The sequence below is a fragment of the Aquarana catesbeiana genome, linkage group LG01, assembly GCF_042186555.1.
Source record: "Aquarana catesbeiana isolate 2022-GZ linkage group LG01, ASM4218655v1, whole genome shotgun sequence".
In the NCBI taxonomy this organism is placed as follows: domain Eukaryota; kingdom Metazoa; phylum Chordata; class Amphibia; order Anura; family Ranidae; genus Aquarana; species Aquarana catesbeiana.
The window spans coordinates 434,450,660-434,465,945 of NC_133324.1; the positions used below are offsets into that span (position 1 = coordinate 434,450,660).

Genomic DNA, 15,286 nt, shown 5'->3' on the forward strand with positions numbered 1-15,286 from the left:
TCGTATGGTAACTTTCTATATGAAGGCCTATTATGTTCAGATTTTGACGCAGTGTCGTAAAGAACGGGAGAAAGCGGATATCCCTGGTGGGTTGCATCTGATATTTTTTGTTAAAGGATTAAAAAAAAAAAAAAAAATTCTTCCTGTTTTATTCAAGTAAATCACCGTTATCTGTAGGCACTGTTGGACTGAAGCTCTGATTGTCTTAAAATAAACTGAAAAAAGTTGTATTTGACATTTGCATGGTGTCTCTTTTTGTGAGCGCTTCCCTTTTGAGATTACATACATACACACACACCTTTCTACGTGCCCCTGAAACGCATGTGACTGCAGAAAAATAGCGAACATGTGTTTTCATTTCACTGCATAGCAGAATACAAATGATCTAAAACCAGCTAAATCTTAAACGAGCCACAGTCAAACATGCAGAAAAAGAGATCTTTGAGGCGAACTACAAAACAAAAACTAGAACCCTACTTGATTATGTCTAATCAAAAATGTGCTAAAACAGCCAATATACTGAAAATCAAAGTTAGTCTATTAAAAACTGATAGACAACAAAATAAAAAAAAAAAAACAAAAAAAAAAAAAAAACCTGCCCTTAAACTTGTAAAAGCAATATATAAGTATAACCACTCCTCTGATTCAAGACTAATGTAAGGACCAGGTTGGATAACTAAGTGTACCCCAATCTGAAACTGAATACTTATGGAAACAGTTACAATATTTATATACTAAGGCGATACACAAAAAAATAAAAAAATTCCAAAACCTCAAAAGCACACAATGTAAACAAGTAGAGAACAAAAGAAAATCATCTATGCAAACAGCCATGATAGCGTAGAAATGGGACACGAGTACAAAACATGGAAAGGGCACACGGCGCTGTCACAAATCAAATGTTGGGTGGAAAAAAATTGCATTTACCCTGTTAAATTTGTATCAAGGAGTGTGGAGAATAGGGCACTCTGGATAACAAGGTGACTTTAACAGTACCTGGCTGGCTCTTGAAATGTGATTATTGCACCACAGAAGCACTTCAGAAGAGGTAAGCACACTATAGGAAAAAAAAGCAAAGGCACACTTCTAAGTGCAGTAATAAAACACTCTAATTACAAGGAAGGGTTAAAAACACAAGATCAAAGTGAAAAACAGACATATAAATCAATCCATAATGTCCAGCGAAATGCCTCCTCGGAGTAAAGACAGCTGCAGGTGGAAGTTCCAGGAGACCAGTGGTGGTAAACACTGTCTCTGATCCAAAATGGAGAGCCGTGCTGTCAGGACCAGCATGGAATCCAGGCAACTGGAAGTGATGTAAGAGTGGGCGGGACATGTTTCAAAGCATGCCCAGTTGCTCCTTCAAAGTGTTTTTAACCCTCCCTTGTCAAAGTGTTTTATTACTGCACTTAGAAGCGCCTTCTTTTCTGCTCTAATAAATTTGTATTACTGTGCAGGTACTTTTTTTTTTCTTCCCCAATAAACTATCATGACATGAGCAGAGCTTATCTAATGGCCTCCCTATTTTTGTAAACAACCCCACACTATTCATTTTTAACCATCCCCAAGTTGATCTGTAGTATAAAAACATGGTACATCGCAAGCACAGAATTACAATTAAAAAAAGGTCCATTGGTTTTTGAGCAAGAAAGCTATTGCAAAGAAAATGTTTCGATCACTGTCATACTGGTCTAAAGATTTCCCTGTCTGAAGTGCAATTTTTCACACATGACTTTTGTTTAGCAGTATTAGTTTGTCTACACATTTCATTGTGTATAAGATAATTAAGGTGTGTGAACTTGGACAGGGTTTAAAAGCAACACATTGCAAACAGAAATTAGATCATCTTCCTAACACCATTATTAGTTTCTAATGGTTAATTAAAATAATGGATATGAAATACATGAGTAAAACGAAAAAAAAAAGTTAAAAAGCAAGTAAACCTAAAGGGAACATGTGCTTTGCATATGCAACAATAGGTTCATTGAAATGCCTGATTGTCCATGCGGCTTTTCCCACCACTCTATAGGCTTGCAGGGGGAAGAAAACAAGAAAAAGAAGAAAATAAGTCATGTATAAGCATCGCATTTCTCTGTAGTTTGTACTTCCTGATCCCACATGACAGCGGTGCTGATTAGCCCACTTGGGCAACCAAACACTTTCATTGGAGGACAGTCAGTCATATGGTCCTCTAGATTTATTTTCTCACTCTTAAAAAGAACAGTGGGAGAGCAAAGAGAAGGGTGCATATATGGGGAAGGGACAGGCATTAAAATGAACCTCTTCTTAAAACATTTCATACTTTGATGATCAATGAAATTCTACAAAGCACAGCATACATTCACTGGAATTCATATAATAGCATAAGCTACTTTAATCAAATTTACTGCTACTACATGGCTTCAAAGTATAATGATGGCACACAACTTCCAAAACCAAACATGCACACAATGAACACAAACAAAATACCTTCAGGTTACAGAAACACTAGCTAAAAAGGGGAAACATTCTACAGCAATTTACCTCTTTATTCCTCCATAAGCCATATTGAGCAGATTGTCCAACCTGCAAGACACATTTAGCAGATTGTTCAGTCTTGGCATATATAGCCATTAGGTTAAATTATGTATTAGTACTCAGCTCCTTGTATTTAAGTCTCAAGACAACTGAACATATTAAAAATATTTACATCACACTGCCAAGAGATTTGGATCTTAAATTTGTACATTTAAACCCAGTCAGTCCCTTAACCCAATAAAATGTGATTACAACCCTAAAAATCTATTTCTAGTCTTTCCTAGCTGCTGCAGTTTGCAACCCAATAAAAAATTAGTACAGAAATAAGTACTCAAATATACTTACAACTGCTGCCTTTTCTACGATCAGTCTAAGTCGCAAATTTTTGCCAGACTGAAGGCAATGGAGGTAGTCTATGCAAACGAAATAAGCTAAAGGAAAACTGAAACATCCAAAGGATATGGGATTGAAACAAAAACTGAAAAGCCAGATGATCTGTAACATTCCCAATAAAGCACAGGAATAAGAAAACTTAATATCCGAGTAGTTCATGGGTCACGCTAAACAGAGGATAGAGAATGGAATCTAATAGGAGGTGTCAGCTGCTGGCTTTTTGTATTTATTGCATCTCCAGGGTGAGAGCTTATAATAGTCTTCAACACATCTTAAATCTCACTCCTGTTCATAAAACAGTTTACACTGTGCTCTACAAAATATATATATATATATATATATATATATATATATATATATATATATATATATATATATATATATATATATATATATATATAAAAATGTGGCTTAATTTCAATCTCCATAACTAAAAGTAGCAAGTTTCTTGAAATGGTTACAATTAGTCCTTCGGTCTGCACACTAATGGAGAGATTTTACCATCTGTGCCCTTGCGAGAAACAATAGGTGATTTATCGCTCCAACATATACCAAAAATGTTATATTTTAAGATGGAGAAATTGGCATCTATGTCCAGACCTTGCACATTCTTAACAGTAACATACGTTGAAAAGGAGATTATTCTTTTAATCCAAAGCAATCCACCCATCTTAATTTCTATAGCAGCTGAGACCTGGACATCCAGCCTTCAAGTGTACTGAGCAGGTGCTTGTAAGCTGTTGGATGGATGGAACAGATGGAAACCAGATGGAACCCAAACTTCAGAATCTGTTGTGATCTTTCAGGGTGAAATATTTTACAGCACAAGTAGCTAGAGAGGCAAGTAAGGGCTTGTTTTAAAGCCCTTTGACAATTTGGCCTCATGTACACTGCTGCTGGTAAACAGACGTTTAGGAGTAGTTGGGCATTTTTTTCAGTTGCCCCTGAACTCTCCTCTATGTTATCTTACCAGTACATGTACACACAGGGTCGTTTATATTAGTTTCTAGGCAGTTGAGTTTAGAAGCATTTTTTGGAACGCAAAAAAAATGTGTTCAGGACCGATGTTCAGAGGCATTTGAAACGCCAAATGCCTGTAACAGCTTGAAGATGCTGCTAAACATGATAACTTGTGTTTAGCAGCTTTTCGTTTAGACCTTTTTTTCAAACGGTCCTAAAACGCAAACGCAACAAAACGCGGCATGTAAACGCGGCTCAACTGATGTTTTTAAACGTCGGATTATAGCTGTCAAGTTAAATTTAGGAGAGGTTAAACATCCCATGTACATGAAGCCTTTAAGAAAAAGTCAATATTTTAGTGTCCATAATCTTTGCAGCATTACACTTTAAAATGTCCTATGCTGTTAAGAAAAATGAGGGCCGCATGTACAGGTTATTCACATGTGACAATGAAGAAATCAGCAGTGCAAACAGATATCTAAAGCAAACAGAAAATGAAGCACAGGACAAAACAAACATGCTGACTAAAAGGCTGGTGTCAGAGCATTTAGGGTTGCCAACTAAGATCCTGCCATGAAAGCCCATTCTAGCAGAATATCAAACCTAAACGAGTACTAGGAGAATCAGAACTGCTTTTTAAGTAACATTTTTAGGCTTCTAGATTTTTTTATTTTAAATATTTACTTTTTTTGTAATACATTTAAAAAGGAAAGGTGCACTTATTTTCCAACTTTGCTACCCAAATTTATATTGCCTGAATCCCACAAGACAGCACTATTGCTACTTCAGATGGGGGAGGTGTGGGATATCACTACTGCTTAATACACAATTTTGTTTTTTCGTTCAACCAGTGGGTTTCCACATCCAAACAAACTATGTGGATGCAGGGGTCTCCAGTCATGCCACTTTATTCTGACAGCAGGGTTTCCCCATCCCGTAAGAATACCGCAATCAGTGCTGCAGCCATTGGTTGCATGAGCTGATCGAATGCTAGTTTTCCAGCAAGACTGTTGGACAGAGGGAAAAACGCATGGAAATTCGGCCAGTTTCTGCTGAACTGGTTAAAATTCCATGCTTGTATACCCTGCTTTATTCAGCTGTGTAACCCAATATTTCCATCACAGCAATAAACCAGCTTTCTGAAACTTACCAGAACCACATTCACCTAATGCTGGTAGCAGACTAGTATATATGAAATGTTTAATATGTGTTGCAAATATCTTCAGAAAATTTGCTCATTCATATAATATATGGAAAAAAATACATTTAATGCATGCACTGCACACTCCAAGTGGAAATTTAGGCAAAGCAAAAAAAGCCTTGAATAAAACCAATGCAGCCAACAAATCTATGGATTAAGATGCAAAGATAAGAAGTTTGACTTGCCAGTAAAACCTGGCATACAGTACAGGGCACAGGATAGTTAGTTTTTACCATGGAATGTTCCAAAGCAGTCCAAATGAGGGTTGGGCAACAAGCAAACGCAAACAGGACCAAGTAATAAGAGGGCCAAGACAGACTTTACCTATTCAAAGTAGCTTGTAGCCGAAACAGACATTAGAGGTTGCCTGACCATCCATCTAGTGAAAGTTAAACATAAAAGACCAGGCAACAGCCTTGTAAATCTGAGAAAAATATCTGATGCTGAAAAGCCCAAGTACTAATGTAAATGTGGTAGAGTGCACTTTAGCGTGGAAGGAAGAACTCAAATCCTTTAAACCATAGACTTGAACGATAACCTGTTTAACCCGTCTAGCAATGGTGGAGTAAGAAACAAAGTCCACTTTGGGAAATCTCAGGACATACAAAGAAGGAATCAGATGGTTGAAAAGAGGCAGTAGCTAACGGTAGACTCTCACCGCATGTACCTTTTAAGGACTGTGGAGATAATTGGAGATAATTTTCCTTTTGTTATTTCGGAGCAGGAAAAGAGGGAAAAGAAGGAAAATGCCCTGGACAGGGCCTTGGCCAACATCAACTGCAGGAATTCTGACTGAAAAGGTTCCAGTGACGACTTCCTCAGGTTGAAGAGCCAACAGGAGGCTCTACGGAGTATTATTGGATTTTGCCCAACAGGGATAGGAATAACTGATCCCATGAAAAGAAAGACCATGCAACATGAATTCCTTGAACATGGAACAGATTTAAGACCAGGGCAAGCACCTTGGTGAAACCCAGAGGGGGCCATGGACAGGCCAAAAGAGAAGAATGACAATTTGGTAATGATCGCCCACTGCAAAGTGCAGATAGCGCTAAGGGACGGGAGAGAATGTGCAAGCAAGCATTCCGAATATCTACTGAAGCTAGAAAATCTCTCTGAAGAAGGGAGGCAATGACTGACCTGAAGTTTACACAGAAATTTTGAACCTGTAGGAAACAAAATGAGAATTCTTAGAACCAGAATGGGCTGGACTCCCATTTAGTTTGGGGACTGTAAAGAGGCTTTTGTAGAAGCATTAAAAACATTCCTCCATTGGTAAAATAGTAATGCCTCTAGAGAGGAGTTGCTGAACAGCAGCAAGATGATCTACTTACCTATGCGGGGAGGGAGCAAATTTGAAACCATGCAGCTGGGAGGAGGCAGTGTTCAAAACTAGAGTTCTCCCCTGGAAAGGATACTCTGGACCAAGATGTCTGAGATTTCCTTGGACCAGAAAGCAAACAGAGGTTCTTCCTATGACAAGTTGGGGCACCCCATCACTGGGAGGATAACCTTAGAACCAGCCTTTATCTTGCAGGGTCGTGTCTTTATAAAAGCAAATTCCTGGCTTATTTGAAACCAAATGTCCGAGGAACGAAAGGAAGCATTCTTAACTACAGGAGCAGAAGGCCTACCTGTGGATGTGCAAGCCTTCCTTCACATGCGATTGAATATGTGCACAAAAATGTTGTCCCCAGGGATGTGCTCATGGCCTTTGCTGCTGCGGAGGATGGGAAGGCATTCCAAACCAAGCATTGCTGCTGTGGAGGGTGGCAAAGCCTTCTGAGCCAAGCAATGCAAGGTACTGAGAACCCAAGTATCACCATGAAACCACTGAGCTGTGCACAAAGGATCATTGGCCGGGAGCTGTTGCTAGACAGGAGGCCTGTCTAGAAAGAGAAAGGGGGGGAGCGGGTGCGCATTCTCATACACCAGGGCATTGCATTAGTTAGGTGGAGTAATCCCAGGTTGTCTTGTGCCAATTTTCACATAAAGCAGTGCTACTGGCCCCAAGCCACCAGCATTGGAAGTATGGTTGTCTTCAGTACCCACACTGAGCACAGGAGGTTTAAGCACCCTGGATAGGAAGTAGGCAGGAAAGAAGGAGGTCAGATACCATTCTGAGCTTTGTCCTCAATAACTGGCATAAACTTGGTCTTCAGGAACAGGGCTCTGCTCACCCTTCAATTCACTCCACATTTTGCACTATGTTCCAAGAGAAACACCTGAGCAGGATCTAGTGCCTCAGCAACATAGACAAACTCAATTCTTCAATCCAGCAGTGTCCGGCTAGGATTCCCAAAGTATAGCCTAGGTATTAACCAATTCTTAAGCTGCCAGAGAAGTGGCAGTGGCTATGGTTCAGCCAGGAAACTTGATGGAAGAGACATCCAAGTAAACCCCCATAGGGAAAAAAAGATACATTTTTCTCAGTAGAAGTAGACCACTGCTAGCAAGACACTAAGACCCCGCACACACTATTAGATTTTCTGCAGATTTTTGTCTTCAGATTTACCAAAACCATATAATATGAGGTCAAACCTTAAGAGTTTCAATTTGTATGCAGGCCATCGCACTACATGGTTTTGGTAAACCTGAAGACAAAAATCTGCAGAAAATCTAATAGCGCTAGGGGTTATAGCAGTAGATGTCTCTGCAGCTTTTTATTTTTTTGCCAGTGTCCAAAAACTGGATGGTAGCTGCATATAACCCCTTGGCAGTGACTAATGATCCTGCGCCCCTTACTGCACAACTAATACATTTTTGTTCTTGGGTTTAGATACACAGATCTAGACTTAGAACTTGTGATTTTGGGCTCATTCAGCCTTGATTTTTTTATTTATTTATTTTTTTTTTACAGTAGACTACCAAAATGTGTCTGGATAAAGAAAAAAATCCTTGGAAGAACAATGTCTACAGGTACTCATATGACCCACAAACGTATTGCACTTGGCCTAAAAGTTATATCCTACAATACCTACAAACAAAGCAGCTCAAAAAAGCATACGTACCACATTCTTAAAGGAATCAATCCTTACATAAACCCACTGAAGTGACCAGCCTCAGGTAGTGCACAGTGATGAAGCAAATCCTCCCAGATGAGCTGTACCTAGTTATCTGCAACCCTCTCTCCTCCACTGCCTTTTAAAGAACACAGATCATCTTCCAGGAGGCGGGGGATCTGATGTCACACTAAACAGCAGAGCGTAATCTGACACCTGAGTGGAGGGAATGACACATACCCCTCTACAGGCTCATAGGGAAACATGCACATCCAAAGCTGTCAATCACCTGTGTGTTGGAGAAAGGGGTGGGCCATCACCATGGATTGCCTAATATCAAACTATCAGAAGAAACAGAAGCAGATTGTAGAGCATGGGTGCTCACAACCTGTGGCTCTCCAGCTGTTGTGGAACTGCAAGTCTCATGAGGCATTGTAAGCCACCGACAGTTACAAGCATAACTCCCAAAGGCAGAGGCATGGTGGGATTTGTAGTTACGCAACATCTGGAGGGCCACAGGTTGAGCACCCATGGTGTAGAGCAGGGATCTCCAAACTATGGCCCAGGAACTACAATTCCCATTATGCCTAGTCATGTCTGCGAATGTCAGAGTTTTGCAATGCCTTAATGGGACGTGTAGTTCCACAACAGCTGGAGGGCCGTAGTTTGGAGATCCTTGGTATAGAGCAATGGTTCTCAACTCCAGTCCTCAGGACCCAGTAACAGGCCAGGTTTGCAAGATAACTGAAATACATCACAGGTGTTATAATTTGCTGCTCAGTGATTGCAGTATTCTAGTCTGCGTCTCCCCAAGGTAATACTTAAAATCTGTCCTGTTAGTGGTAGAGGTCGACCGATATGGGTTTTTCTCTTGCCGATATTTAGAAATCGAGGCGGCAGATTGCAAAAATATGATGCCGATTTTTAATTTTTTTTTCCCTTCATCTCATAAACTCATCCCACCCCACTTGCCACACACTTGATGTCCTCAGTACAGGGGGAGGTCTGTTTGTACAAGTCTCCCCGCCCTGTGTCCCGGACTGTAGAATGTTCCTAGCATCTTCCACACCCCCCTCGTTTCCCCATGTTCTGATCTCAGCTCCTCTCTCTTGATGAGCTGCTCCACTGTGTCATCTCCAGGCTGACTCCAGCTGAACGCCATTACCCCTGCCTGGGCCCCCCACTGTGACTGACAGCAGATCGGGGGCGGGGCAACGAGAGAAGAGGGAAGTGATCTGCGGGGACTGACATGGAGGTAGGAGTGACAGGAGGCAACGAGAGGAGTGCGGGACAAGCTCACAGGGGAACATGGATAGGAGGAGGACATGAGGTGGAGTGTTAAAAGGGGAGAGGCACCTGCTACTGTGCAGTAGTCATGGATAATTTTTCTTCCACTCAGTGGCCCCGTCCCACATGGCACCTGTGTGGAGGGGGTATGGTATATCCTGTTACACTCCTCTCATACCGCCGCCCCCACACACAGGCATGCTCTGCTCTATTGGTGACAAAGTGTCAAAGCTCAATGCGAGAGGGAGACAGCTTTCATCAAAGGAGAGGGGAAATCTTTATGCTGCGCTGCACTGCACTGCTCTGCCAATGGAGTGTGGGGAAGGGAGGAGGAACACTTGTGGGTAGACAGGGCACAGACCCAATGGCAATCTACCTGTCACCTGCCTGCGGTCTGTGTTAATCTGCCTAATTTGCATAATAATCATCCGATGCTGATTTCTTAAAAAAGGCCAAATATCGGTCGACCTCTAGTTAGTGGGTCCTGAGGAGAGGTGTTGAGAACCTCTGGTGTAGAGGAAAGAGAGAGCAGTCAAGGTCCAAACTAGAAACTACAGACAGACAAGTACACTTTTAATAAGGATACGCTCTGTTAGTTTTTCCTTTCAAAAGGCTTACACAAACTCACCAAAAACATTAAAAAGGCTCTGTAAATCTATAAATGCATTATGAAAAAAGTGCGTTAGTGTCTACCCACTAATATAACCTTATTTCTGAGGAAAACAAGGCTTAAACCGTACTTAAATGTGACCAAATATAAAAATGCAGTGTCTACTTGTAAAGAAAATATCATAAAAGTGACTGTCTTAAACAGAAAAAGGTGCAACCCTTCCGCGTTGCTTTTGATTTATACAGGAAAGTATACAAATGAAAAAAGGTAGACCATAGTGTATATATAAAAGCTAATTTGTTAAAAAGACCAGGAACACTAAGGTACACATCCCTGCACTGGTATGAAAGACATTCTTTGGTATTGCTGACAATGGGACACACCTGCCACTTCTAAAAGTCCTCCTGCGCTAAAATATCTGCGTTTCTACCTGGCCACTCCTGACACTTTGCCATCACATCGGTCCTCAAAGGTTTTTCTTTTAGCTCTTTTGTTGATTGAAATGTGGAGATTTCCTTATGGGTGACTTCATGGGGGTATATTGAGCACCGTTTTCAATCAAAAGGTAGAAGTAGCTCATCACACTGAACTTTTTCTCCACTTTTATGCGATTTATATACTATGTATTTCTATCTTTTTTTTTTTGTTAACTGCTTGACCTCCGGAAGATTTAACCCCCTTCATCACCAGGCCACCACTTTTTGTGTTACGGCACTGCGATATTTTAACTGACAATTGCACGGTTATGCAACCCTGTACCCAAATAAAAAGTATTTTTTTCCCACAAAGAGAGCTTTCTTTTGGTGGTATTTGATCACCACTGCTTTTTTTTGTCCTATAAAGCACATTTTGAAAAAAAAAAAAAAAATTTTTTTTACTTTCTGCTATAAAACATACAATATTTAAAAAAAAAAAAAAAATCAAATTTCCTCATAAATGGCCATTATGTATTCTGCTACATGTTTTTGATAAAAAAATCCCAATTGGCAAATATCGATTGGTTTACGTGAACGTTATAGCATCCACAAACTATGGAACATATAGTGGAATTTTTTTTAATATACTAGTAATGGAGGAAATCAGCGACTTCCAGCAGGACTGCAATATTGCAGCAGACAATCGGACACTGACACTTTATGGGATCCAGTAATACTAACAGTGATCAGTGCTAAAAAATATGCACCGTCACTGTACAGCCATGGCCAAAAGTTTTGAGAATCACAAATATTAAAATTCACAAAGTCTGCTGCCTCAGTTTTTATGATGGCAATTAGCATATACTCCAGATAGTTTTGAAGAGTGATCAGATTAATAGCAATTGCAAAGTCCCTCTTTGCCATGAAAATGGACTTAAACCAAAAACAAAACACATTTCCACTGCATTTCAGCCCTGCCAAAAAGGACCAGCTGACATGTCAGTGATTCTCTCATTAACACAGGTGTCAGTGTTGACAAGGACAAGGCTGGAAATCACTCTGTAATGCTGATTGGAATAGAATAACCGACTGGAAGTTTTAACAAGGAGGGTGGTGCTTGAAATCATTGTTCTTCCTCTGTTAACCTTGGCTACATGCAAGGAAACATGTGCAGTCATCATTGCGTTGCACAAAAAGGGATTTACAGGCAAGGATATGAATCAACCATTTTTCAGATCATCAAGAACAAGGAGAGAGGCCTTCAGGGCGCCCAAGTCCAGCAAGCACCAGGACTGGCTCCTACAGTTGATTCAGTTGTGGGATTGGGGTACCACCAGCTTGCTCAGGAAAAATATCAGGGACAGACTGCTATTCTGCAAAAGGTACAGGGATTGAACTGCTAAGAACTGGGGTAAAGTTTTTCTCTAATGAATCCCCTTTCCGACTATTTAGGGCATTCGGAAAAAAGACTTGTCCGGAGAAGAAAAGGTGAGCGCTACCATCAGTCCTGCATCATAACAGTGAAGCATCCTGAGACCAATCATGTGTGGGGTTGATTCTCAGCAAGGGAGTGAGCTCACTCACAATTTTGTCTAAGAACACAGCCATGAAAATAGAAATGGTGCAAAAACATGTTCCGAGAGCAACTTCTCCCAATCATCCAAGTACTGTTTGGTGAAGAACAATGCCTTTTCCAGCATGATGGAGCACCTTGCCAAAAGGCAAAAGTTATAAGTGGCTTGGGGAACAAAACATTGAAACTCCTTAGACATTAATTCCATTGAGAATGTGTGGTCAATCCTCAAGCGGCAGGTGAACAAAAAAACCCCCCACAAATTCTGACAAACGCCAAGCATTATGCAAGAATGGGCTGCCACCAATCAGGACGTGGCCCAGAAGTTGATTGACAGCATGCCAGGGTGAATTGCAGAGGTCTTAAAAACGAAGGGTTAACACTGCAAATATTGATTCTTTGCATAAACTTAATGTAATCGTCAATAAAAGCATTCGCCACTTATGAGATGCTTGTAATTATACTTCAGTATACCATACTAACATCTGACAAAGATTTAAAAACAAGCAGCAGACACTGAAAAATTAATATTTGTGTCATTTTCAAAACTTTTGGCCACAGCTGTACTAATGATACTGGCTGGGAGGGGGTTAAACATCTAGGGCGATCAAAGGGTTAACTGTGCCTAGCCAGTGTTTACTATGTGTGCTGCTTTTACTAAGGGAGGAGATACATTTTAGTTCCTGCTTTGCAGGAACACAAAATTCTTTCCTTCCTTGTCAGAACATAACTCTGCCTTGTTTACATAGGAAGACCTCTGTTTTGAGTCTCTGCCCGATAAACGGCAGGTACCAGGCAGACATCGAGTGACTGGCACCTGCAGATCAGCTTCTGCTATGAATATTCAGAGAAGGGCTGCCTTTGCCGTGCGCGACTCTCTGCAAGCGGACGTGCAAGATACACACATGCAACCCTACAAAATGGCCAGCCCTGCCTCCCCATTTACGTCATTCACCTTAGGCGATTGACATGCACACTGCCTGCTGTGCCTCCCGGGATATGCATTTCACATATCCCAGGAGGCATAGCTTTTCATTCAAGGAAAGGAGGGGACAGGTCTATCAGTGCATCAAGAGGCCTGCCTGCTGGAACCAAAAGAGCCAATGGGCCTCTTGATGACGTCAGAGAACATGGTGGCGCAGGACAGAGGGTCCACTGGATGAGTAACTGAAATGTTACTACAGGTAAGTGGGGCAAAAAAAAAAAGGGGAGGGTTGAGTGTCGGCTGGAGGTGCGCTTTAAGTACTGTGTATGCACATTGTATTCTACAGAAATAAGGTTGTTTGTTTTGTAGACACCAGCTCTCTCATTTCAGATTTTATTTATACTTTAACATAATGTGCTTCATTTTTATTTTGAATTAAAAGTGCAGCGTTTAGATGAATCCATCTAAAAATGGAAAAAAATAAATAAAATAAAACCTTCAACGGTATAGTGCAGTTGATGGATAATTACATTATCCAGGTTTTCCACATTTATATAAAATAAAAACATTTTCCCTGCTAAGACTAGGCAATAGTTTAAACCTCAAGATATTTTTAACGTAATTGTAAAAGAATATGTTTTTATATTTTGGTCCATTACCTCCATGCGGGTGCATTTCTGAGCCGGCCCATGTGCATACATAGACACATAATGTGGCTTGCCCCCCTCCCCCACCACCCCTCCTCACAGAGCCTAATCGACAGCAGAAGCCTGTAGCTTCCGTTACTGCCTGTGTCCCCTTGAGACCAGGGAGAGGGGAGAGTGGAGCTGCAGATGGGACATCGCTGGATTAGTGGAGTCAGGGAAGTGTTTAGTTATGAAGGGTTGAGGTGGGGATGGGGTAGTAAGGCATATGCATCAAGTTAAAAACCACTTTGGTAGTTCTAACCATTCCCTAAGCCATTTAAAACCATGAAAAAAGGTTTAGCTATAGATACATTAAGAATTAACCACTTCAGCCCCAGAAGAATTTACCCTCTTCCTGACCAGAGCACTTTTTGCTATTCAGCACTGCGTCGTTTTAACTGTCAATTGCGCGGTCGTACGATGTTGTACCCAAACAAAATTTATGTCCTTTCTTTTCCACAAATAGAGCTTTCTTTTGGTGGTATTTGATCGCCTCTGCGGTTTTTATTTTTTGCACTATAAACAAAAAAAGATCAACAATTTTGAAAAAAAAAAAAAAAAAAAAAGAAGCATTATTTTTTACTTTTTGCTATAGTAAATATCCCCCAAAAATATATAAAAAATGTTTTCCTCAGTTTAGGCTATGTATTCTACATATTTTTGGTAAAATCGCAATAAGCGTATATTGATTGGTTTGCGCAAAAGTTATAACGTCTACAAAATAGGGGATGGATTTATAGCATTTTTATTTTTTACTAGTAATGGCGGTGATCTGCGATTTTTAATCGTGACTGCGACATTATGGTGGACACATCGGGCAATCATGACACATTTTTGGAACCGTTGGCATTAATACAGCGATCAGTGCGATTAAAAATGCATGGATTACTGTAAAAATGTCACTGGCGGTGAAGGGGTTAACACTAGGGGCGGTGAAGGGGTTAACTGTGTTCCCTGGGAGGTGATTCTAACTGAAGGGGGAGGGACTAACTACAGGAAGTTACAGCTCATGGTTCCTAGCTAATAGGAACACACGATCTGTCACTCCTATCAGAACAGGGAAGTGTGTGTTTACACACACTCGTCCCTGTTCTGTGTCTCCAGCTCACAACTGCTCGTGGCCAGCGGTCATCGCGACCGTTGGCCACGAGCATCAGCACCCCCGCTGTGCTGTGGGCGCCTGCTATCCGGACCCCGTGAGCCCACGTACAGTTACGTGGTTTCGCGCAGGGGAGCCAACCTGCCGCAGTTCTGGAAGCAGTTAAAGAAAAACTATAAACCCACATAAAACTATAGCAACAATATAAAAATGCTCTACCCATAAATTGCAATAATGAACGACTAACGCTCTAGCACCCCCCTTAAATGTGTAAGCTGAAAACCATATAATCAAGTTCTTAAAAAATCCTTCAGTATTAGTGTGCATGCAGCAGTGTTCTGTAATCCAACAAGAACAGAATTAGATCTATTGAAAGGGTTAAATGTTATTTTTAATCAGTCCTGCACTACATTCTGCATTTGTAAGCAATTTACAATAACAATGCCACATTTAGCCCTCATATGCATATGGCTCACAACAGCAACTTTATGTAATGAAGTAAACTGCCCTGCATGAAATATTAACGTCAATGCTAACTTTATGACCACCCACCTCGCTGAGTTATGGACGCCACTAGACCTCTGAAGGTATGTGGTGGTATCTAGCACCAAGCCATT

At 40.8% G+C, this 15,286-nt stretch overlaps 1 protein-coding gene across 1 annotated transcript in view; it reads right to left on the reverse strand.

The window, feature by feature from the left end:
- The window catches only part of ELAVL2 (ELAV like RNA binding protein 2), a gene marked incomplete in the record, with an annotated part of 337,010 nt that overhangs the window by 15,153 nt on the left and 306,571 nt on the right, over positions 1 to 15,286 (reverse strand). Inside the window, 1 exon segment of the mRNA XM_073635956.1 lies at positions 2,524 to 2,565. Within this exon segment, the coding sequence (XP_073492057.1) occupies positions 2,524 to 2,565 (42 nt within the window).